This window comes from Myxocyprinus asiaticus, chromosome 34 (assembly GCF_019703515.2).
Source record: "Myxocyprinus asiaticus isolate MX2 ecotype Aquarium Trade chromosome 34, UBuf_Myxa_2, whole genome shotgun sequence".
Classification (NCBI taxonomy): Eukaryota; Metazoa; Chordata; class Actinopteri; order Cypriniformes; family Catostomidae; genus Myxocyprinus; species Myxocyprinus asiaticus.
The window spans coordinates 15,709,071-15,735,601 of NC_059377.1; the positions used below are offsets into that span (position 1 = coordinate 15,709,071).

At 37.5% G+C, this 26,531-nt stretch overlaps 1 protein-coding gene across 1 annotated transcript; it reads left to right on the plus strand.

The window, feature by feature from the left end:
• Positions 1 to 1,418: 1,418 nt before the first annotated feature.
• On the plus strand, positions 1,419 to 24,608 carry LOC127424813 (sodium-dependent lysophosphatidylcholine symporter 1-B-like). Its single transcript, XM_051670258.1, has 14 exons — positions 1,419 to 1,687; positions 4,489 to 4,614; positions 8,953 to 9,077; positions 14,191 to 14,314; positions 14,411 to 14,489; positions 15,102 to 15,271; positions 15,358 to 15,448; positions 17,441 to 17,559; positions 17,771 to 17,854; positions 19,677 to 19,760; positions 19,877 to 19,989; positions 20,082 to 20,225; positions 22,441 to 22,617; positions 22,809 to 24,608. The coding sequence occupies exons 1-14, from the start codon at positions 1,601 to 1,603 to the stop codon at positions 22,858 to 22,860; spliced, it is 1,575 nt and encodes a 524-aa protein (XP_051526218.1). The 5' UTR covers positions 1,419 to 1,600; the 3' UTR covers positions 22,861 to 24,608.
• The last annotated feature ends 1,923 nt before the right edge of the window (positions 24,609 to 26,531 follow it).

The following is a 26,531-nucleotide window of genomic DNA, read 5'->3' on the forward strand; positions in this document are numbered from 1 at the left end:
AATACTGATCACCTGCACCTGCCCCTCATCACTGCAACAATCAGCTCCACTACATAAAAGCCAGATTCTCCGTTCACTCCTCGACTGGTCTTGATTTAGAAAACAGACTAACTTACCTGCTATCGCTGTTATCTTCCTTGAAGATGTTCCCGTGCTATTTCTTCCTGGTTCCTGCTCCATTGCTACTCCTATGATTCCCCAAGATCTCTGTAATTTATAGCCATTCTGTGTTTGTTATATAATTCACCTCAGTTAATCTCTCATGTTGTGTGTTTGTTTCAATAAACACCACCTCAGGGTTCAACTGCATCTACGGGTCTGGGTGTCTGTTACAGCATGTATAACAACATTATTCAATTTTCCAAAAGCAAAAAACACACAAAATAAAAATAAATGCTGAATCAACAAAAATGGAGTACACATCAATATACAAATAACAGTGAAACCTTTTGCAGTGTGTTGGTCGAGTGGTCTTTTGTTCTCAAGTTGTAGGCCTATGATATTTTGATCTGATGTCACTTGACTCAGTTGATTCCTGATTCAAAACCCATTCGGGTATTCAGCTTTTTAACAAATCTAAGCAAATTGCTTCTGCATATTGGTGGATCTAAGAAATGGGTGAGCAGTTGATTCCATATTACGCTATTTCTATGAATCAGAGATATGACCACGGCGCGGTACAGAAGCGGAACGGAATACAATAAATGAGGTGGATTTATAAACGAGCATTTTTTCTTTCTTTTTGGAATTACATATTGTGACGTACATTCCGGACCGTACCGGCCCAATTTAACCCCTGCATATGACTCCAGTGGATTATATATGCCTTCTGAAGCAATGCAATCACTGTGGGTGAGAAAAAGATCAATATTTCCATCCTTTTTACTATAACTCTCCATTTTCACTTTCAATGTGAAAGTGAAAGTGGAGATTTACAGTAAAGAAGGATTGAAATATTGATCTGTTTCTCACCCATACCTATCACATTGCTTCTGAAGATATTGATTTGACCACTGGAGTCTTTTATGCTGCCTTTATGTGATTTTTGGACATTGAAAGCTCTGGTCACCATTCACTTGAATTGTATGAACCTACAGAGCTAAAATATTCTTCTTAAAATCGTCATTTGTGAAAGAAAGTCATACACATCTGTGATATGGCATGAAAGTGTGTAAATGATGAGAGAATTTTCATTTTTGAGTGAACTATCCTTTAACATGTCGGCCAATATTTCATTAAGCTATTTTATAGATAACATTTCAAAATCCTCTTTCATAGATGACTGTGTTCTTCTTTTACGACAGCGTGTTTGACGTCATGTTCCTGAGCGTCCCGTCCCATCCCCGGAAAATCATACGAGGTGAAAGAAGGAGGGGTTTATGCAGGAATGAATGACTGGTGGGTGGAGTATCGAATTCTTCAATTACTTCACCCGGCTGTTACGGGAATCGTTAGAAACGCAGGTTGATTCCAAAGAAAAAGGATGAACTCAAACGTATTCAAACAGTGATTTCATTGGGTTTTTTTTTTTCTTCTACTGAGCCGGTTATTTTTTTCATAATTTTATAATTCGACTCTGCTGTAAACGATTTATAGCGAAATGGCAAGAGGAGAGGGCGCGGAGAAATTTTCCAGTGCGAGTCTCCTGCAGAAACCCATCCCAGATGGAGTCAGATTAGCAGTAAAGGTAAGAAATTGAATATATTGTGTTTGTTTAGTTATTAGTTTATTAGCAGCCCCCTGTTTCACATTCAGACTGGGAAGAAGCGTGTAGTAGGAGCGTCGAGCGCTGATCTACGTGTCATTTTGTCAGGTTGAATTGAGCGCGCGCACTCCCCTTATCTACACGCGCTCGTTATAATCACCGAAGATTTGCGTTTCACGCGACCAAAGCGGCTTCAATGGTAATAACGGCGGAGTTGTAATTTTGTTGTGTCGGTCGTTTGCAATGTAAATGTGGTGTCAGATTTTGAATGGGAGTCGCCGGCTGGATTCACCACTGCTTTCTTATGTGGGTTTGCCATTTGTGTAAGCATAGCGGTAGCATGTTGAGTGTTTGTCATAAGGCGAAAAACGTGAACTGACGGAACAATTGTAGTGCGAATTGCAAATGTAGAACTAATGGAACGAAGTAATGAATTCGTAATAGACGGCTACCGGCTTTTATCAAATAAATAAATACATTAAAATCACATTTGTGTGGTAATATTGAAATAAAATCCCCAATACATCTAAAAACAATTTAAACTAAACAATTAGGTCTATTCTACTAGCCACATAGCAACTGCATCATATCATATAAGTTTGTATTTTTGATTGGTGTGAATATTTGGGTTTTAATGTAACGCCAGGATTAATCAAACCCACATAGATACGATATTCTACATGCATTGCCACATCATTAGTACAGGGATAGATAATGTTAGCATGCAGCCTGTGATCATTCAGTTACTTGATTTATGGGGTTGTTAGCATGTGATTAGACTTTAATGCTGTAAATCTTATGGTTCTACTGCAAATTAAGATAAGCTTAATGGGTTGCAATAAACAGGCAAGGCTATGCTGCATTTCAGTACTGTTTGGCCTTATTTGTATATTTAAAACGCCATAATTTCAATTAAGGGTGGCCTTTGTCTCAAGTTAATTTTGACCATTGCAAAGATGAAAGGAAACTTGAGGTTTGGAGGATGCTATCACAGATCTTAAATCTTGAGGAAATGCCCTAGTTTGAAAACTACCATGCAATGGCAATATTTCACTTCTGAGTGTCATTACAACACCATGAAGTGTGCTTTTACTTCCTTCAGCTCTTAACAACTCTATTAACTCAATAACTGCGTAGAGGCATTACAAGAGAAAGTGGTCTAGAATTAGCCTAATGAAACAATGTGGCAACAAATCTTCTGTAAACAGTCCTTAGTGTTGCTATATTTGGTGAATAATCTCTTTGCGTTTCAAAAACAATGGCTCTGTTGCCACTATGTTGTGTTCATGTCAGTTGGGTCATTCAAAGGACTGTAATCCAGTGTCTTATTGTAATGATATTGTGTGAGAAGCTTGTCCCATTGTCCTTTAGCAGGGTGCATTGCAGGAACACCATGTGCATATAGCCAAAGTTGCCAGGGTGTTCACTGTAGTCTTCACATTGCAACTCTAATGGTTTATTTTTGGAGTTTGCATGTGACAGACACTCAACTATTTCTCAGTTGTGTATGCAAGTCACTGCACCAAGTATAAAACCACACTCATACTATACTTGAAAAATGAGCATTGGGGTGTGAAACCAATATTTAAACTCGGCGACCCTCTTTCAGCCATCTAAACTGATCAGCATAACACTTTACATTTAATCTGATTGTGTTCAATGGGATTTCTTGTCCAAGGGTGGATAGCTTGACCCAAATATTGCTATATGGGTGTATGGGTTATGAGGTTATGTTGTTGATTAGGACCCAACAGCAAGCCAAGCAGAAATGCATTGTATTAGCATAACTGAAACCAGCACTTGTCTCACAGATTGGAGATCCCAGCCATGCAAAAGTTCAATCCAAGTTATGATTTGTTTCTGGCTGTAGTGTGACCTAATTGACACCACAATTAGGTTAATAAATAAATCCCAGCAGAGACAATGACCTTTCTGAAGTCAGAGACCATGTTTACATGCACTTAAGAAAACCATTTATTCCAGGGTTTTTGCAGAAAGCGGCGTTCTGAAACATCATGTAAACTAGAACACCGATTTCCTTATGCTGTTCAAGGGATTAAGAGAAAGCAGTTTAATTCACTTGTGTTTCTACTGGAGAACATAGTTTATGTGGTCATGTAAACACATATGAGGAGTTCTTACAGGTGTTTGAAGAGTGCGCATTTGCGTGAACAGATCGGATCACAAACGGCATAGGATGGAACCCAACAACAAGTCAACACAGTGGAAAGAATTAAACATTTCTGGGAGTACAGTGGGAAAAGCACACACTATGAACTATACCTATTTATACACACCAATGTAAAATATCAACTGTCCCTCACATTCGCCTGTATGCACTGGTACATTGGGGGAATCCCGGAATTTAAGGTAAGAGGGAAACCCCACTGTTGCAGTGCAATTCTGCTGCAGGTTGTGATAAAGTTAAGGAAACAAACAGCAACAACTCTGGAATATCTGAAAATAAAGTGAAGCAATGGAGATTGAAATAGTGAAGTCTTCCTTGGATGCCATGTTTGTTATTTACACAAGCGTCACCAGCAAATTACGCTGCTGTGGAGAAAGCTGCTTAATGACCAAGCCGCATGTATATGGGAGTAAAGAGTACATCGCTTATACGGTGCACGTAAACGGAAATGCCACATTCTTGTAATAAACCGATTTCCTGCACTAAGCCACTTTCTGGTGTCCATGTAAATGTAGTCAGTGTCAGCATCCATACTGTTTTGTAGATTTTAAGGAACTTAAGATAATCTTGTTTCATTTCTTCTTTTTTGAAATAGCGTGAGGCGAAGGGCCGGTTGTCGGTCTGCAGTAAATTGTGTTATGCTGTTGGAGGAGCACCATATCAAATAACAGGATGTGCAATTGGCTTCTTCCTTCAGATCTACCTGCTGGATGTTGCTTTGGTGAGTAGAGCTCTGTGTGATTGATTTTTACCAATGTGCACTTTAATCATATTAATCAACTGTAAATTTGAATTCTGAATTAAGCTGTCACCATCAGTTAAGATTCCTATTCCCAGAGTGCTCTTCAAATCCTAGCCTGACCATTCCTATTTCTGTAGCTCAATTTACAGCATGCCACTTTAACCCCAAGGTCATGGGCTCAATTCTCATGGAACATAAAGTGATAAAATGAATGCACTGTAAGACGCATTTGATGAAGTGTCTGCCAAATCAGTGCTGTAAATGCAACCGTTAATCTTCAAAACCATTAATCTTATTGCCGTAGTTTCTAAGCATTAAAAAACTATCCATTCAGTGTTAAAATGCCACCTGAAACTTGGAAAAACAAATGCAAAGCAAGTAATTAACCTTTTCAAAACTGGAGATCAGATTAACTATGGGAATCTGATTGTGATCATCAGGAGGCATTGAGTTTCTTTACATGCCCTGTCCACACGGTCAGAGACAAGTACAGTCACAAAGGGGGAATTGTACTGGAAAATTAATAGTTTGAAAAAAGGTCTTTCAACATTTCAGGGGCTACTGTAGTCTTGGCAGGCTTATTTGCCAGATTAAAGAGTCTGAATACCACCAGCTTAGGGTTGTTCTTATAGGTTGTTTCAACATTTATCATGTCACCAAGGACTAAAGAAGTCATGTTCACAGTGTGAGTTCTGGTAGTGTATTTATTTCCCTAATTAACAATTATTCCTGCAGTGCTCAATGGCAGCAAGTTTTAGACCAGTTTTTTTCTTTTCTTTTTTTTTATTATTGGAATACATCATTTTTTTAACTTAGCAACTCCATTTGCTTGTCATGTAATTTTATGATTACATGGGTATCAAGTTCACTGGGCAGGCCCCATGTGCTCCTCCTAATTTCTGTAAGAGGTTATTGTAGTTCACATGCTGCTTATAGCCCTCTTAAACTAGTATAAATGCATGCCAATTGACCCTTTGCTAAGCCCCACCTTCAAAGCGTATCTGACCAATCCTATCTTAGCAACTGTTGCTGTCTGCCATTCCTCTGACAAGCACTTGCTTTTTCCAACAAGAGTCTACAGGAGTAATGTGTGTTTGAGGAGTTTTATGCCAAATTTATAGAAATGATCCACACACACACACACACACAAAATGTTGTTGCTGGGTCACATGCAGAGGTGGGTAGTAACATGACACATTTACTTGAGTCACTTTTTGGGAAAAATTTATTTTAGAGTTGTAAAAGTGGGTACTTTTTACTCAAGTAAATTTCTAATGAAGAAAATGTACTTTTACTTTGTTACAATGGGCGGCATTCCTGCTGTTTCATTACTGGGTTTAATTTTAATTAAATTTGCACTCAGCGATTCCTGAGAAACACTGTTGATATTCGAACTCAATTGCCAAAACAAACACACCCCTCCCTTCAGTGCTCCTTTGGAAGCTCCTCCCTGCGCACGCTGACACAGACTGTCACTCACTGCTACAGCATCATGCTCTTCAAAGTGAAACACTTTCTTCACTCCGCACAGTGGAAAAAAAATTATAGTTTCATCATGCAAAACCATTTTACACCAAGACAAGAGGATATTTCAAGATTAAAATTGCAGCTCCAATTTAAGGCAGCGCATTGAGGTAAGTCGTGGCTCTAATGATAACGCGGGCTTTTCTGTGTCATGTTGATGGTCATTTTCAGGGTGATTCTTTAAATATAGGCTCTTGTGACATCAGTTTTTAAGTGTAAATTTTTAAATCCGCAGCAATATATCAGTGTGCTTTTGTCCCACGTCCCGCATGTCGTAAGCAGTATTTACGCATTTACCCAGTCCCCTCGCGGTTGTACTGGCAACTATCGCAGCTACTTCAGGCTGATTAACAGTATAAATCCATGTAAACATCTACGTTAAGTGTAAATGCCTTTTGCTCTGTCGAACATGTGATTGACAACTGGAGTGCGAACACAGCATTTCTGTGTTTAGGGAGCGACGGTACTGCTGTACAGAACTAATGATCTAAATTCTTTCGACACTGAAAACTGTAACTACACTGAAATAAGAACCAAAAGCTATGAAATAGAGAAAGTAGGCATTAATAAAACATGATCTTGCTTTGGTTTATATTTCAGCAATATATATAATGTCCCTGTGGGACATTGTTCACGTTTTCACTGTAATAATTACTAGAAATGTTTCCAAACCCCTCTTCTAATTGACAAATTCATCCTGATCTGACAAAAGCCCTTAAAGTGAGAGTTCACCCAAAAATGAAAATTCTCTCATCATTTACTCAACCTCATGCCAGATGTGTATGACTTTCTTTCTTCAGCAGAACACAAATGAAGATTTTTGGAAGAATTTCTCAGCTGTTTTGATCCAGATAATGCAAGTGAATGGGTGCCAACAGTTTAAAACTAAACATAAAAGTAATCCATAAAACTCCAGAGGTTAAATCAGTATCTTCAGAAGCGATGTGATAGGGGTGTGGGTGAAGAAACAGATCTTTTACATTCTTTATTTTTGGTGATTTACATTCTTTTCTGCATATCGCCCCCTGCTGGGCTGGGAGAAGAATTTCTAGCAAAAAATGACTTAAATATTGATCTGTTTCTCACTCACACCTATCATATCACTTCTGAAAATATGGATTTAACTACTGAAGTCATATGGATTACTTTTATGATTGGGATTGCTTTTGGAGCTTCACAGTTTTGGCACCCATTCACGTGCATTGTACTGACCTACAGTGCTGAAATATTCTTCTAAAAATCTTAATTGTGTTCAGCAGAAGAAAGGAAGTCATACATATCTGGGATGGTATGAGGGTGAATAAATAATGAGAGAATTTTCATTTTTGGGTGAACTATCCCTTTAAAGTGATAGCTCAGCCATAATTTTATATTCAGTCATCATTTCCCTACCCTCATGTTGTTCCAAACCTGTGTGACCCTTTGTATTCTGAGGAACACAAAATATGTTAGACAGGATGTTAGGGACTGAGTCTCGGTCACCATTCACTTTCAAAATATATATAGAAAAAAACTGAAAGTAAATGTGACCAAGGATAACATTCTGTCTAAAATCTCCTTATTGTGTTGCTTGGAAGAAAGTCATATGGTTTTGGAACAACATGATGGTGAATGATGACAGAATTTCCATTAATAATAATAAAAATAATAATTCTGTAATACATGTTAAATGTGTATTATGTAATGTAATGGAATGTAGGGGATTATGTCCATTTATGTCATTTGTGAAAGTAACGAGTTACTCGCCTCTTGAGTACTCTTTTAATTGGATACTTTCTTACTCTTACTAAAGTAATTATTTATGTTAGCACTTTTACTTCTACTTGAGTTATTTTATTTTTATTTTTTTTTAATAAGTAATTGTACTTTTACTTGAGTACAGATTTTGGCTACACTACCCACCTCTGGTCACATGTAATAGTGACATGAGGTACCCAGAGAGGATACATGCAGAGTTTTTTTCTTTCTTTTTCAAAAATCTTTAAATAAATCTTGAGAAGAGCATGTTATGGATTAAACTGTGTCAGTCCTCATTCCCAAATGAACATGTATAACCTTGGCAAGGACACGCTCCAAGGTAAATTAAAGCTAATTACTTAACATTAAGTAATTCATGTATTGATTCAGGTCTTCGTATAGGTGATTGTAAATAAAGAGTTTACAGCATCATAGTGAGTGTGATATGAGATGTTATGAGCAGGTCTGTCACATACACTAATGCTATCAGGTGTGTAATTGCCATTAAATTATGCTTTTCTCTTTTCAAGAGACAATGATACTAGTTTTCCTCTTGATTCACAGTCTCCACAATTTTCAATAAAATTACTGTGAAATGTACCTATTTCTTTTGCAAAAAACATCATTATAAATATGCTTTAAAATGTCACTCTTCATTCCAGCCCACGTAGGAATATTATCAATTCAGTTTATGAAAGTATTTTGCCAAAAATTGTGCGGTTCACTGCAATCTGCCATTCATTCCTATGGTAAATTCTGCAAAGCTTATCAGAGCGAGCAATGGTAATCAAGGGGGGCAGAGCTTAGCGAAGGGTCGATTGACAAGTCATCTCCAGTGATAAATAGCAGAGCATATCTTTCCTTTATAACCAACACAAATTAGTTAGTTATTTTATTTGAAATTATGTAAATAATTAGTATTTAGCAGAATTTTTTACCATGCAGAGGTCTTATCTTAAGGTTGGTGGTTCGAGTTATTGGCTGCCGTTTAAAAGAAATTTAAATTCTCAATGAGTGATTGGGTGAGATGATGACATGTTTGTCTTTCTCTTTTAGTTGGATCCATTTTATGCCTCCATCATCCTGTTTGTGGGTCGGGCATGGGATGCGATCACAGACCCCACGGTGGGCTTTTTGGTCAGCCGGAGCCCCTGGACAAGATTTGGACGAATGATGCCTTGGTATGTGTTATTTCTACCTTGCTCCTATTTCTTTATGCTTTTGTACCTTAATGCTTCAGAGGCGTCTTTCACATTGCACTTCGTGGTTTGAGTAAGAGTCAGGATTGTCTTGTTTGAAGATCAGGTTGCCTGTAGTAACTTTCTTGCATTGAAAGCCTTTCTCAAGAACATTAGTTTCAAAATTTCACCCTCCACTTAACTTGGTAACCACTCAGTGGTCTTTTTTTGTGTTGCATTTAAAATGTGCCAGATTAATCTCTCTGGTCCATCACTTGCTTTGTCTTCTGACCTATTTCTCTATGGTTTTCAAATGTCAGGAGGTGAAGTCTTTAAGTGAGAGTACCAAGTGTGTCTGGTGGTGACAGACCCTGTTAGTTCTTATGGGGGGTAAAGGGGCTTGCAGGGAGGGGGTCTGGCTGGACTGCAGTAGGTTTGCCATTGGCCAATTTGTATTTTAAGCCAACCAGTCTGATCTGATTTCACTTGACCAGCATGAATAATTGTACTTCATCCATGTCATCTAACCAAACACAAAATCAGCCCAACAACATCAAAAACAACCAACCGATATTTGGCTTTGAGGAGTGTTGCAGTGGCCATGCTCCTAAAAGCAGAATGCAAAGTATTCAGAAGCAAGAGGTCACTCATATGAATAATTGGAATCCTAGGAGGAACATTGAGGAAGGAAGTACTGGGAATTGGGGGTTGGGGAGTGGAATGCATATATCTATTCTAACTGAACTCAGGAATCTGGACGGAAACTGGTGAGAAAGTTCTGCCCTAATGAGTTCCTTTTAGCGTCATTGAATCCAAGGTTCTCTCAAGGTGGTTGATTAGAAGATCTCTTTTGTCGGCATTGTTGAGCTAACATATAAGGTAATTATAAAGACATATTTGAACAAACTTGAAAATACCAGATAAACCACAATTGGCTTTCATTTTAGGAAACCACAAGGCAAAAATCTAAATCTAAGATGATCAGAGTCAGATTGGCACCAAGAGTCTCTGATCTTCCTTGTAATCCTTTAATCCTATGACATTTTCTGGCTTTAAGAATCTTAAATTGTGTGGATTAAATTCTGTAGTGTTATCAGTCAAATACAAAGATATATGTATTTTGCTATGTGCTCGGAAGCAAGACATTCGCTTTTTTTCTGCGTGTGTGGCATGCTTTAGGGGGTTGGGAAGAAGGCTGTATGCAAATTATGGAACTCTGAGTGGTCTAAAGCACAACACACCACTTCTGTGAACCAATCAGAAAGAGAGAACAGCTGACCAGCTGAGCCTCAAGTTGAAGGCGGCATACAGGTTTTTTTTTTTTTTTTTTGTAGGAGTGGTGGGGTTATTTTAGTTCAAAAGGCGTTTTTGCTGGTTGAGTGAGATGCTTCTTCTTTGACCAGTTAACTGTTGCACCTAAACATGAAATGAGTTAGTCCTTTTCCTCCTCTTTTTATTAAAATAAAATATTGTACTCATTGTTGAGAAATACAATATATATGCAGTATTTCATAAATACTTTATTCCTTGGATGCAGAGTAGTATAATATAGGCCTCATTGGCTTTTACTCTGAATATATTTGCAATGTTTAGGTAGTTTTATTGCTTTTAATTCATGATAAAGCAATGCTTTTAACCACTCTTAGCTTTCGTTTGATCAAACCACATTTCATGTCATGAACCCTGTCCAGTGCTCTGTACAACCGCTGTATTTAACTGGCATGTGATGCAGAGTACCATGTGAGATATTCCTATAATTTCAAGTAATCTAAATTATTATAACCTCTGATATAACAAACTTGAACCTGCTTTTTTTGGCCATTTAGACTATTACAAATATTTACCTGTGCTGTGTTGGCATTCCGATATCCAATCTAGGCTACATGTACACTGAAAAAATGCTTAGTCAGATTTACTTAATTGTTATTTAGCAATTTTTTGCACACACCTTTTCTAAGTAAGTCTTAATGGTATAAAATGAAGTAACTACATCACTTTGACATAACATTGATTAAAGTGAGTAAATTTAACTTAAACATTTAAGTAGATTCAGTAACTAACTTTTTTATGGGTAATCTTGAGTAGAAAATGAACTTAAGACAAAACAAGTTACCAGATGTAACAACAAAATTAACAATAAAAATGATGCAAGTAAGCTTGCAAACAGTGAAACCATGCAAGCTCATTAATTATTCAAGCTTAGTGCATGCTGGGAACAACAGCTTCGAAAAGTAAAATGTACTTATTTTATTTACCAGTAAAATTTACTCAAATTAGCTAATAAATATGAAAAGGTTTTCTACTTTAGGATTAATAAATGTCAAATCAAATCACTTTTATTGTCACACAGCAATATACACAAGTGCAATAGTGGGTGAAATTCTTGGGTGCAGTTCCGAGCAACATAGCAGTCGTGACAGTGATGAGACATATACCAATTTACAATAAACAGATTTGCACATCACAATTTACATATCTAATATACACACAACCCAATATACAAATAATAATATACAGTGTACAGTATACACATACACACAATATAGAATACACAGTATACAATAAAAAAATAGTTTATATAATATTTATAAAATATACAAAATATACAGTAGGTTGTATTGTACTGTATTGACATTCAGGCTGTCGGTTGATAGTAAGTTGCCAGAATGTTGTTAAGAGAGAATAATATTTATGACAGTCCAGTGTGAGATAATAAGATTAATAAAGTGCATTTTAACATTTTAAAATGTTGACACATTGTAAAAATAACAAACAATCATAAATAATATTTACTTATATGCTAGAGTATTTGTACATGTTTGAATGTAGAAAGTACTTAATCTTTTCTGCTGTATTTATTACACCACAATTATTTATTTTTTTCAGTGTATGTGGGGTGAACTTTTTAATCACAAAATCCTTTTCTATTAATTCATTATAATTTTCTTATATAACAGTTTTCTTTTTTCTTTAAATAATTTAATTTATAGCATTTTACACTTTTTGTTGCGGAGCTTACTGAAAACACCCTTATTTGTGCTTCATTACATTATCGTGATGCTGAGCACATTTGTGCAATAACTTAATGTCTTCAATAGCATGAGTCATGTACCAAAATGAACCACTGTACTTTCCTAAACTATAAATGCAAGTGGGTTGACACGGAATCTGCAAAAATGTCATGTTTCTTTTGTGCTGAATGAGGGAGACAGGTCTGAAGAATGGAGCTAAGGAAACTAGATACAGTCTTAATTAATTTAATTAATACATTTTTTAATTAATTATATTTATTTATCACACATTATACATTTGCACATATACAGTGAAATTCTTTTTTTTCACATATCCCAGCTAATGACTGGGGTCAGAGTGCAGGGTCAGCCATGATACGGCGCCCCTGGAGCGGATAGGGTCAAGGGCCTTGCTCAAGGGCCCAACAGTGGCATCTTGGCGGTGCTGGGGCTTGAACCCCTGACCTTCTGATCAGTAACCCAGAGCCTTAACCGCTGAGCCACCACTGCCCTCTTATTGGTAGCTTTAACAAATAATATTTTGGCAAAGTAGCCAAAATATTTACTACACAAACAAGCGGAGGGGTAGAACTTTGTGAATAACAAGCATGTGAATTCTGTGTAAATCTACAGAGCTTTCCATGGAATTCTGTGGGTACAGGTTCCATGAATGCCAACTGATAACTTAAAAAAAAAAAAAAAAAAAGTGCTAAATGGGGCTCCACAGTTAATTACTGTGTACTTTTTCCATAAACTTATGCTGGGAATATAATGCTGGGCTGTTCTACGGTGCATGTTTAATCACTCTGCTAAGAAAAAACAGCATGGCGCCATTCAGTTCCAACTACACCGATCAGCCACAACATTAAAACCACCTGCCTAATATTGTGTTGGTCCCCCTCATGCCACCAAAACGGCGCCAACCCACATCTCAGAATAGCATTCTGGAGATGTTGTTCTTCTCGCCACAATTTTACAGAGCAGTTATCTGAGTTACCGTTGACTTTGTCATTTCGAACCAGTCTGGCCATTCTCTGTTGATTCTCATCAACAAGGCATTTCCGTCCACAGAACTGCTGCTCACTAGATGCTTTTTGTTTTAGGCACCATGCGGAGTAAATTCCAGAGACTGTTGTGTGTGAAAATCCCAGGAGATCAGCAGTTATAATAATACTCATACTAGCCTGTCTGGCATCAACCATCATGCCATGGTCCAAATCACTGAGATCAAATTTTTTCCCCATTCTGATGGTTGAAGTGAACATTAACTGAAGCTCCTGACCCATATCTGCTGATTTTATGCACTGCGCTGCTGCCACAGGATTGGCTGATTAGATAATCGCATGGATGATTATTGGTGCCAGATGGGCTGGTTTGAGTATTTCTGTAACTGCTGATCTCCTGGGATTTTCATGCATGACAGTCTCTAGAATCTACTCCGAATGGTGCCAAAAACAAAAAAACATCCGGTGAGCGGCAGTTCTGCGGATGGAAATGCCTTGTCGATGAGAGAGGTCAACAGAGAATGGCCAGACTGGTACGAATTGATGCTGTTTTGGCAGTATGAGAGGGACCTACACAATATTAGGCAGGTGGTTTTAATGTTGTGGCTGATCTATGTATATTGATTTGAAGACCTGACAAATTATGTTTCCCTCATAGGATCTGACAAATAGGAGTAGACACTGTATTTCCACCTCGGCATCATGTTGGCAAACTTTGTGCTGTGTGGGTCATGGAACAATAAGTGTGAGACAGAGACAGGAAATTGTCTCCCAATTGTTGTTACCCAATCAATTCTTTCCATTTCTCAATATGTACAGCAGCTCATGATGATGACATGGTTGTAGTCATAGAGAGGGAATGGAAAGGAAAAACATGTTTGGTGCTGGAAAGGTTCGATGATGTGCTACGTTGGAGGATGCGGAGGTGTACTTCCCTTGGAATTATTTCCTTGCGTGAGATGTTGGAAATGGTCTCCTTTGAGTCACCCTCTGAACTGTCATCAATTTCATCATGGGGAAAACAGAACACCAATCCTGTTTTTATCTGATTTTAAATGGTTTACTTTGGCTCTAGTAACGTTATGTATCCTTTCCATGCAGGATTGTACTGTCTACCCCATTTGCTGTGCTGTGTTATTTCCTCATCTGGTATGTTCCCGCTTTTGGCCAAAACAATGTGGTCTGGTACCTGATCTTTTACTGTGCCTTCCAGACCTTACAAACAGTGAGTAACCATCTTTATATGGGCATAAATGGCAGTCAATGTGGTTTTATGTGAGTATGCATTGACCTTATTGTCATTTCTTTTTTCCAATAACAGTGCTTCCATGTGCCATATTCTGCCCTTACCATGTTTATCAGCTCTGAACAGAAGGAGAGGGATTCAGCCACAGCTTACCGTGAGTTTTTTACAGTCCTTGTAGAAAAGTGCAAAGTTTATTTTTTGCCACATTTACTGGCCATAAATATTTCTTACCTGGCTTGAAACATTATTTGAATTTTAAAAGAATTAATCCCTGTGACAGTGGAATTATTTAGCGATTTGCTGTTTTAACTCGCATATTCACTGCAACAGTGATGAGCCGGTTTCTGTCTCTCAGTAGAATTGTACCTGTCACAATAACATGAAGACCAATAGTGATTTTGTTCTTCATATTTTCATTTTGGTTGTTTAATGCGAGGAATGTTCCACGTTCTGGAGAGATAAAAAAAAACCTTGGCATCCTAGATAAATTTATGGTTAATTTTTCTTGGAAGAAAAAGTCGTTAGAAGATGTGCGAGTGACGACAGATGTTTTCTTTAGTAGACATTTTCTTTCAGACCAGCCAACTGGTGCGAAAATCTATTTTAATTACTCGCCAAAACCAGTATTTTATCGGATTAGGCACTTGGTGAGCGCTAATTTTGGACCTTATTTAAAAGCATCTTTAACTAGCAGTGTCTTTTGACAGTACAGTTGGCAAATACTGTTCTCCATTTGCATGGCTAACTGTTAGCTCTCTCACCTCAGGAATGACTATTGAGGTTTTGGGCACTCTCATTGGCACTGCTGTTCAAGGTCAGATTGTGGGAATGGCTAATGCTCCCTGTATCCACACTGGGGTGGACCTCAACTCCACAGATCTGCAGGTGGCTCCTGAGGTCAACATCACTGAGCCTCATACTTCACTTGTGCATCTGGTAAGGTTTTTTCCAGGTCAATAATTACAATTATTCTTACATTGGTGTTAAATGCAAGATATCTTACGGGTCTCATTCTCCCACAGAGAAATGCTTATATGATTGCATCTGGTGTCATCTGCTCCATTTATGTCCTCTGTGCCTTGGTCCTTTTCCTTGGTGTGAAGGAACAAAAAGGTATATGCTGGAACCATTGCACATTACATAACACAGCCCAAATATTTTTCTCTGCTTTTGATGGCATTAAGCTCTTTCAAGGAGTTAGCTGATGCTTCACTGATTTCCAGTAGAGATAAGTGCTGATTGCTGATGTTTCCAGGGCTTTGCCACAGTCCTCGGGTTACTTTGAGACAAAAGTTGGCACACAAGCAAAGCTCAGGTTCCAAAGAAATGCCTGTAAATAAGCTTAGTGGGGTGATTGGCTTTCACAGCATTGAGAAGGCCTTCTCAAATGGGGTGCTTGGTAAAAGAAAGGTAATTGTTTATGCTTTCTAGTATATTCTGGACCAGAATGTGGAGCCATGGGTTTCTGACAAGCAGATCTTTGTAGTGTGAGAATATTGTGGGAAAAGACAAGCACAGTCTTGACTCTGGGTGAGACTGCTGATACCTAATTCCAACATGAATTATGAAGCTTGCCAAGGTAATTTATAAGTTTGCCAATGGGCAACATCTGGCATCATTCTGTAGTGGTTGCAATATATGCTTTTGTGATTGGTAAAGAAGAAAAGGATGGGCTGAAAAGTTTGGACCAGCCCACAATTGTTTGGTTGAGGACAATGGCTTGTCATTTCTTCAATGTTCTAATTCCAAATTATAGCATATCTCCTCCATTTGTACGCACCACATTCCTTTTCCAGTGGTAGCTATTCTTCTGGAGAACTTTTATATAACTTTTTTTATAATGGAGAGCTACCTGTAATACTGGGCAAACATAGCAGATACGTTTTACTTCTACACCTGTGCATTATACATCTGCCTGGAGCTCAATGTTCACTATCAAGCCCACAAAAGCATGTCTGTCCAGTCAAAGTGTCGCCATATTTGTTGTTTCCCCAAAGACTGTGCATGGTGTTAGCAGGGCCATTAATTCAGCAGGGAGCTTTCAACTTTCACCTGACAGAATGTACTTTTTTTATTTATTTTTTATTTGTTGTGTAAAGTAGGCTAATGCCTGATAACTGGTAGAAAAATTGGTTGGTGGACAGCTAGCTTAACAGCTCATGAAGTTTAGCTTTTTCCACCTTAATGATGTTGAGGTGATGAGACACCATTCTGTTTCATTCTGTTCCATTCTTTGCGCTGCTTCTAGTTTTTTTGTTTTAATGCAAGAACACATTTGTTTTGAATGGTCCCTAAGATTGTGATTGGTAATTGTCAAAGATTACTCTCTGATATTCATTATGTTGGCTTGACAAAGCCAACATACTGTTATTCTGTAGACTTGGTTTATGGGTTTCTTCAAAATCCCTAAACCAAGATCAAAATATCTGACTAATTCGTCCTAAAACTTTCAAGCTACATCCACTGAACTCTGCACAGATCTTCAGACTATTCTGACTGCAGTTACTATGACTTTTCTATCTAATTGAATTGTTTTTTGCATAGTGGATGATCAAAAATCTCAAATCCCATAGCTTTTGAACATTGATGGAATGTTCAAAACGGCCCAAGACCATTCAGATTCCAACTGTAAAAAGAAATTCAAACATTCAGATGTAAGCAAATCCACATGAGGCATTTAATTTGCTTTAACTCTCTCGCTCTCTATGGCCACAACCACACTGATACATTTTAGTTTGAAAACACATTAATTTAGCTATGTTTATAATTCTCACACTGGAATGGCAGTGAAAACGGAGACTTTCGAAAACGCTCTTCATAAACACACTTGATGGAGATGATGATAGGAAACTGAAAACATCAAACGTAAACGGATTAGTGAGGGTGTGACCTGTCTGTCTATCATTCTATCAATCATTTTATCAATCTATTGTTTGTTCTGTCATATGTTCTATCCTTCTATCTATCTTCAATATTTTTTAAACTAACATTTAGACAAGACTTCAAGCCATCTAGTTGGATTTGCTGTCGTAACATTAATTGACAATAATTTGCTCTAGTACCACTTTCCATTATATCATCCTCCCTCTCTCTTCTCTTTTACAGAGACCTGCAGGATAAGGTCTGAACCCATGTCGTTTTTCCAGGGCATTCGTATGGTAATGGGCCACGGTCCATATGCCAAGCTGGTCATGGGCTTCCTCTTCACCTCTATGGCTTTCATGGTGAGTCTGGTGGTGTGTTTTTCCATGGCATCAAAGTCATGTTTGTTTTAATGGGATTAGGTTGAGTTGTGGTCAGCCCCAGCCTTTTGGTGTTTATGAACCTCTGACCACAATGGACAACCGTAGTTGCCTTTGGCAATCATTTTATTTTTAAAGTTTTTATAATAGGTATTTAATATGCAGCTACCATGTCTATAAACTTTTCATGCAGCTCCTGGAGGGAAACTTTGCACTGTTCTGCAGCTACACTCTGGGTTTCAGGAATGACTTTCAAAACATCCTGCTCGTCATTATGGTAAGCTTACTATCCATATGTGTGCATTGTTGTATCTATTGTAATGATGAAAGGGATAGTGATTTTGGACGCAATAAAAAAAAAAAAAAAAGTTTCCTTGTTGAATGACTTCATTTCTACAGAGGCCAGTAAAGGGTGTACTTTCTGTAGGAGTGTAATGTAACAAAATATTTTGTATTCAATTCCCAGCCTAGTCTGTTATTTTGAAAGTGCATTGTCTGTATTGATGGTTGACGGATTCATTATGATACTTTCTCTTTAATCTGGAATGTGGTCCAATTAGAGGTAATAAAACCCAACACTTCTTCCTCATGTCCTTAGTTTGACATCAGGGATACACATTTGATAATTGAGTCCTATTCATTGGCTTGAAGGTCAAAGGCATGTTTATTGGCAAGTGTACAAAAGGAAACTACTTGATACGGGTCCATTACATAATACATTTCTTGTATGCTGCACAGCTCCTGATCCAAGCTCTGGTCATTTCAAGACTGGAATACTATAATGCTCTGTTAGCCAGCCTCCCAGCTAGCATGATTAAGCTACTTCAGTCAGCCAAAGTGGGCTTACGTCACCCCACTTTTGATTTCACTCCACTGGCTGCCTGTAGCTGCCTGCATCGAATTCAAGGCTTTGACTCTTGCCTTCAGGACAGCCTGTAGAACAGCACCCTCTGTAGACTAGTATTTACAGTTAGGCTATGTATTGCTTCTTGATCAACTCAAATTCAACCCATGCTTGCTTTATCCATTAAATTCTGTAGGCACCTTTGTAGAAAGGTATATAAAGTTATCGAGATGGTTCTCATCAGATTTGAGAACACATGTGGGTGTTAGTAACCAGATTATTGTTTGAAACAAAGCAGTGCTTCTAGTTTCAGAGAACAAGAATGTCTTATTCTTGTGCTTTTATCCTTGGCATCTGAACTTCCTTCAAGAACCCAGTTCAATGAGGGACAAATATTGTGGTCATATAAAACCCATTAAAACCCCATAATTTTTATGACTACAATAATTCTCTGTAAGGCATTCACAGCTGAAGTATGTATGAGAAGTTCATAAATGGAAGGTCTTGAAAATTTTGTGTGCCACCAACATTCTTGTGTTGTTTGTCATAGAGGTATGTTAGGATACGTTCTTGCTCATAGGAACGTGTGAACCACATATACAGTACTGTGCAAAAGTTTTAGGCACTTGTGAAAAATGTTGCATAGTGAGGATGTCTTCAAAAATAGTTTTAATTTATCAATTAACATCATACAAAGTCCAGTAAACATAAAAAAGCTAAATCAATATTTGGTGTGGTCATCTTTGCCTTTAAAACAGCCCCAATTCTCCTAGGTACACCTGGATACAGTTTTTCTTGATTGTTGGCAGAGAGGATGTACCAAGCTTCTTGGAGAATTTGCCACAGTTCTTCTATCTATTTAGACTGTCTCAATTGCTTCTGTCTCCATGTAATCTCAGACTGACACGATGTTCAGTAGAGGATCTCTGTGGGGCCATGCCATCTGTTGCAGAGCTACATGTTCTTCTTTTCTAATCTTTTCTATTTGCAAAAGTAATGTTTGGGAGTCTAAAATATATTTTTCGTATTGACACACTAAAGCTGAAGATATAAATAACCATCTTAAGACAAATGTTTTTGTGACACATCTTAAGTACCTAATATTTTTGCACAGTACTGTATCTTCAAGCACAAATTAAATCTTAGCTACCTCCTTGTTTATGCAAGTAATCATCTTGTGCATTTCTTTTAGTGACAAACAATAATTAGATAAGCATAGGAAAACCCTGTTGATTCTCTTTTAAATTCTTTCTAGCTCTCTGCCACACTCGCTATTCCATTCTGGCAGTGGTTCCTCACAAAGTTTGGCAAGAAGACAGCAGTTTACTTTGGAACTACAGTAAGTATTGGCCGACTTACAAACCATTAAGTTTTTCTTACAGAAGCAGGTTCATTTTAACCGACCCACAGTGGCATCTACTGGTCTGTAATTTAACTCATGCTTTTTCTTTGCAGTCTGTGGTGCCTTTCTTGGTCTCAGTAGTCTTGGTGCCAAGCAGTCTTATTGTGACCTATATTGTGTCCTTTGCTGCTGGAGTCAGTGTTGCAGCAGCATTCCTCCTGCCCTGGTGAGTGCCTGAGAATAGAAAGTGTGTGTGATTACAAATGTGTTAGTATTATAGTCAAAGACTGTATTCATGGTGTTTTCCTGTGTGCTCAGGTCCATGCTTCCTGACGTGGTGGATGACTTTAAAGTACTCAATCCTGATTCTCAAGGGCATGAAGCCATCTTTTACTCCTTCTATGTGTTCTTCACTAAGTTTGCATCTGGAGTCTCCTTGGGAGTCTCAACTCTTAGCCTTGAGTAAGTTGAACACATTCACAAATCCTATTTGAAACCACACTATAGGTACATTGACATAGTTACATGCACTTTAAAAGTTTTATTTTAGTTGGACTAAAACAATTTGTCTTTTTAAAATGTAATGTAAACATTTTAGTCTGTCTGAAAACGTTCTAGTCCGTTTTAGGTAAAGTCGAATTTACAGACCTAGATAATGCGATTGTAGCTCTGCTTCATCTAGCTTGTATACACGTTAATCAAACTACGACTAGCCTCTGCATTGTGCATAAGCTCCGAAAGACTGAGGTAAAGTGCCACATGTATTTAACCTGACGTATTTGTTGAACTTCCTTCAAATAGTCGATTATGTATTGTGTATACTTGCGCAAAAAGATGAGGACCAGCTTTAGCTCGATTATAACTATGCATATAAACGTAATGAGTTTGCGTTTTGTAGTTGTATTTAATAACAGGTGTGACCCACATTTCTGTACATACTGTACATTGGCAGACAGGAGTGGATTGGATACTTTCTGTATGAGCGAGGAACTGAAATCAATCCCCTTCTCTAACTGGCTTGTAATTAGGGGATGCACTGATACCACTTTTTCTCTTCCGATATCGGAAATCTCAGTATCGGCCGATCCCGATCTTATACCAGTGTTGTTTTTTTGCATAATCAGTTTAGAATATCTTTACAATATTGTGTAGAACTAATTGGATGTACTCTTTAATATGTAAAGAAACACAAACCTCTAACTACACATTATTTCAATATAAATGTATAGCTTATTAAGAAAAATGTTATTGTTAACTAGTTTACAGGATAATATGGCAGCAAAATTAACAGTAATTCCAGTATATGTTATCAATAGAAAAGAAGCCGTTTTTCTTTTTTCCTTTTTTTTTTTTTTTTTTTTGCAAAATTTTTTCAACTTGTATCTGGATTTTGTTCAATTTAATTGTGACATATCAGCTCACTTTTCATTCACACAGTTATTTTTTGGAACCCATTCAACTTAAATATTATAATTTGTAAACAAATGATAATAATAATAATAATATATTATAATAGTAATATATCTCATTCGTGCACCTTTTGTTATGGATCCACCGGTCTCTCTCTCTCTCTTCCTCACTGCCGTCACAGCGCTCACTTTCCCCTGAGTTCTGATTACACGCTCCTGCATATCATTAGTGGCTAATCAAGGACTGCATATATACCCCACTTTCACACACTCTTTGTTCCCATCGATATTATCTCTGAGACTCCACGCCTTTCTACTATGTCAAACACACCTGTGTCTTCATTATTGCCTGCAAGTATCATAAGACTGTTCATCGTGTCTATACCCTGTCTTGATATTTCTCACCTGCTGTTTGCCACTCTGCTCAGCTGGATTTACATTTTATATATTTACTTATTAAACACAGCATTTTGTGATTCACAGAGCTATCGCACGTCTTCATGTGGCTTTGAATAAAATGCACGAGTCATATGAACTACTTTGATTGTGTTTTAATGGTTCTTTTATGTCATTTTTTGAGCTTGACAGTAATGAACATGACTAACACAGTATCAGATTTGGATCGGCTCGTCCGACCGATACCCGATCCGTTTAAAAACATCAGTATTGGAGCCGATACTGATCCAGGTATCGGATTGGTGCATCCCTACCTGTAACCACAGTGACAAACGACAGTAAATATCAAAACTTTTTGTTGCGTCTTTAAGGGTTTAATACTCCTAAACGATTTGCGATTTTGGGACACTCCTACTGATTTATCCTCTCAGATCTGTGTCTAAAACGCAGTTGAAATTCAGTTGAAATTCAAAAATGCTAAATGGAAATCATTCTTTTATAAAAAAACAAACAAAACAAAAAAAAAAAACTGTGTATTCTGCTTTGTGAACGTTGCTTAATGTAATCCAGCATTCCTGTATGGCAGTTCCAGGCTTTTAAAGTTGGATTATGTTGGCTGCTTGATCCAAAAAGACTGCCTTTTGTTAAAGTTTCACTGTATGAGAATTGTTATGGCCCCCTGACTTTGAAATATAATGCGATTTAGTGCCTCTCCCTAAGAGTCATCTGGTTTGGAGACCTGTGCCTATGTAGGACAGAGTTTCATGTGAGACTCGCCATTGGTGATCAGTCATTAGGTTGGATTTATCTGGATGAACATTAATAAAATAACTAATCTTTACTCTCTCTCCTTTTTTTGCTCTTTTGAATAGTTTTGCTGGCTATGTGACACGAGGTTGCACGCAACCAGCAGAGGTTGATTTAACTCTGAAGATCCTGGTGTCTGCGGCTCCAGTTGTCTTGATCATTATTGGGCTGCTAATATTCATCAGCTATCCCATAAATGAGGAAAAGAGACAAGGCAACCGCAAGCTACTTAATGAACAACGGTAAAACCATCTATTGATTTTTATTTTAACTAAAATAGTCACATGTTCTGCTCCGAAAAGTTAAGCCAGATCAACATTTTCAGTGTAGAAAGTTATAAATTAACATGATTCTCGTGAACCTCAATAGCTGATTTAAATGGCATAATTTGTTTGTTCTAATTATTTTGCTTAACCGTGGTCTTTCTCTTTAGAGAAAACGAGGTTGACTCAGAAGCAGACTCAACTGAGCTCGATGTGGTTTAATAGCACCAGACGCTAGACAAAACATTGTGCCACTTGCATTGGACCAACAGAGGCAAAACAAACAACAAATGCTTTGAACCAACCATGTGTGCTGCCTTGTGGTTGAAAAATTCCACTAATCACCTGAAATGTAGCCTTGGAAAGCTCAAGTTCAAAGTGCCTTGTCATTTCCAGTCGCAAGTGCTAATGGACACTATGCATATTTCATCATGTTTGTGTTGCCAGTGTTTGTGCTGTTTGCTGGAATAGGAGCTTGCAGTCCAAAACCGGCCAACTTTTGTTAAAAGCACACATCTAAACTGCACTAAGTATATCTGGTGGGACATGTCTGCCATGAGAAGAAACTTGAAACTTTGGACATTTTGGAAAACTGTGTTTTGGTGTTGAAACCAAAAAATGATTTTTAGTCATTGCATGAAAGTTACACTTTAGGAGGAATATCTGTGAAACTGTACACCATGTATGTAAGATTTGTATCCAATTTAATATTTATACTTTTGTGCATCTAACTGAATAACTCGAGCAAACTGAAACAATGACATTAAAGTGGGGTTTGATTATTATGCCAAACATTAGTACTGCTCACAGAAAAGAGGTTATTGTATCATTTTCTATTGCTTTCCTTTGTGCACCCGTTTCAAAAGCAGATTTTTCTCTCCTTTTTTGTTTCCACTTTCAACTTTTTCTGATTACATCTTATGGGCCTAAAGAGTTTATTCAAAGGACACACTGAGGGATGAACTAACAAATTTGATTCCCCCCCATGCCTTCAAATGATATGCTTCAGATCGGTAGCTAAAGTGTAACAAATCTACTCTGTAGCAATTATCTAACGTACTGGTAGGAGGTAAAACTTGGAGGCTGTAGACAGTATGTAAACTACCAGGACGCCATCAGATCCTATTGAGTGTTCAAGGGTTAAAATGTATAAGCAATTGCTAATAGTGTGAGATGAACAAGATTATTTAAGTATTTATTTCTTAAGTTTTAAATCCTATGTTGATTTGATTATGCTTGGTTCTCCCATCTTCCTTATTTTATCTTGTTTAAGGGTCTCGGTAAAATAAAATAAGGGCAATTAGAATAGATTTGTCACTGTTGAAAAATTACATCTAGTATGCCAATAATTCAATAAAAAAAAAAATCAATGCGTTTACAAGTGACACTGCTATTAGTTTGGGTGTTAATATTTTCTGGTCTGTTTTGTTTGACGTCAGTGTCCTTTTGATTGTCCATATTAGTCTCAAAAGTGCTTATGCAAGACATTTGTTTATTGTATAGAAATTATGTAATGTCAATTCCCTGCCTGCCATACTGTATGTGTCAAAGATTTGAAAAAGTGTTTCCTTGCTATGTGTATGTGCTGTGATCAATATGTACATAGACTGAAAGTACAGATTTTGCATTTTCTCTCTGGGAAAATGGTGGTATTTGTAAATATTAATTTGTGTAAGGTGTCTCATCAGTGCATATTTGAATGCTTTGAATTGAAGTTAATACCATTTTCTTACTGGTGGAAATGTTGAATTAGTATTTAATTAACACTGGTTTAGGGTGATTTATTGAGATTTTCTTATTTTCCGATTTCACAAAATACAGTTATTGTATATAATACATGTGCCAATGTTTGTAAATATATTTGATTTTTTTTTTTTTATGGAACTGACCCAAATGTGGATGCATGTAGTTATTTAAAAAAACAATGTTGCCAAAATGTTTGTTAATAAATACTAATTAATATTTGAGAATCATTTGGTTTTGTCTTCCATTTTTACATTTTTATACTTGACATAGAGTCTAAGAAAAGGATGCACAAATGTCAGTACATTAATGTTTTTAAACGGTCCATTAAAGAATGAAAGTTTGATGAAAGATTAAAGTTTGGTTATGGGGGGCCTGGGTAGCCTAGTGAGTATTGATGCTGACTACCACCCCTGGAGTCGCGAATTTGAATCCAGGTCATGCTGAGTGACTCCAGCCAGGTCTCCTAAGCAACCGAATTGGCCCGGTAGCTAGGGAGGGTAGAGTCACATGGGGTGACCTCCTCGTGATCGCTATAATGTGTGGTTCTGCTTTCGATGGGGCACGTGGTGAGTTGTGTGTGGATGCCAGAGAATAGCTTAGGCTCCACATGCGCTATGTCTCCACGGTAACATGCTCAACAAGCCACTTGATAAGATGCGTGGATTGCGCGGGTCTCAGACACGGAGGCAACTGAGATTCGTCCTCTGCCACCCGGATTGAGGCGAGTCACTACGCCACCACAAGGACTTAGAGTGCATTTGGAATTGGGTATTCCGAAAAGGGGAGAAAATCAAAAGAAAAATGTTTGGTTATGAAACACACTGTAATATTACTAACCTTAGGCATTGTCCTGTGACCCAAATATATGATGTATTCACAACAACTGCCAAAATAATCTACTCTGGTTTTGTTCTTTCTTCGTATATATACCTTGTACAGTTAAAAAGAGCCACCTAACTTGCGGTTCCCAGCCATTTTGTTATGATTCACCATATATAATGTCTCCTCTGCTCCCTGTGACATTATGGGATACAGCGCCAGTGGATGCACACTTGAGAATCTCGGCAGATGTAGTATGTCATCTGGATATATCTCGTTTACTCTTTTATGAATACTGAGGGTTTGGACACCCTACTCCACTGGCATACTGTTTTTGGCATATTTATTAGGGAAGTATGCATATTTGGAAGCAGCTATGGTACCTGTTACGTTTTACCAAGGTGATCAATATGAACCAATCACAGTCACTTGTGAACTAGATAAAGATTACTTTAAAGCAAATATAATCATTAGAATGAACATATTATACATTTAGTGAACAAATGACTCCAATAAGACAAAAATTGTTTTTTTATATTTGAGTGTAGGTGCGTGCCAAATTGCACACTTCTGCACTATTTTACGCCATTTTGTAGTGTAAGTAGTGCGAGTTGTATGTTAACACTGAAAATGCAACAAAGTCAAGTGTACTATGAGTACCCAAATGACGCACTCCTTCAACCGTGAAAAGGGAGTATGGAATGTTTGACAATTCATGCACTCAGCGCTCAAGGCCGTAAGTAGCAGAAGAGGCAGAGTTACCTGGCTGCATTGCTGGTCTGACAAAACATTTGTAAACTATGGAGAATGTGGCAACTAGCAAAACTTAAGTGAAGACAGAACCTAACAAATATAAATTGAATGCTTAACCATCACCCTATACTGTGTGAATACAGCTGAAGTCAGAAGTTTACATACACCTTAGCCAAATACATTTAAATTCAGTTTTTCACAAGTCCTGACATTTAGTTGTAGAAAACATTGCCTGTCTTAGGTCAGTTAGGATCACTACTTTATTTTAATAATGTGAAATGTCAGGATAATAGTAGAGAAAATGACTTATTTCAGCTTTAATTTCTTTCATCACATTCACAGTGGGTAAGAAGTTTACATACACTTTGTTAGTATTTGGTAGCATTGCCTTTAAATTGTTTAACTTGGGGGAGTTGCATGACGCCATGCGAGGAGCGGACATGTGAACGGCGAGTCAAATGTTAATATGAATGGATTATCTCTCTCCACGTGGAATGTGAATGGGCTAGGGCACCCCATAAAAGGAAGGAAGGTTATTTATTTTCTTAAACGTAAGAAATATGATATAGTGTTTC

What these genes read in the sequence shown, in the direction of transcription:
- LOC127424813 (XM_051670258.1), top strand. Translation starts at nt 1,601, where the DNA reads ATGGCAAGAGGAGAGGGCGCGGAGAAATTTTCCAGTGCGAGTCTCCTG. An exon ending in CAGTTTACTTTGGAACTACA is followed by an intron (nt 19,761 to 19,876) that starts GTAAGTATTGGC and finishes TTTTCTTTGCAG; the next exon opens with TCTGTGGTGCCTTTCTTGGT. An exon ending in GTCTCAACTCTTAGCCTTGA is followed by an intron (nt 20,226 to 22,440) that starts GTAAGTTGAACA and finishes TCTTTTGAATAG; the next exon opens with TTTTGCTGGCTATGTGACAC.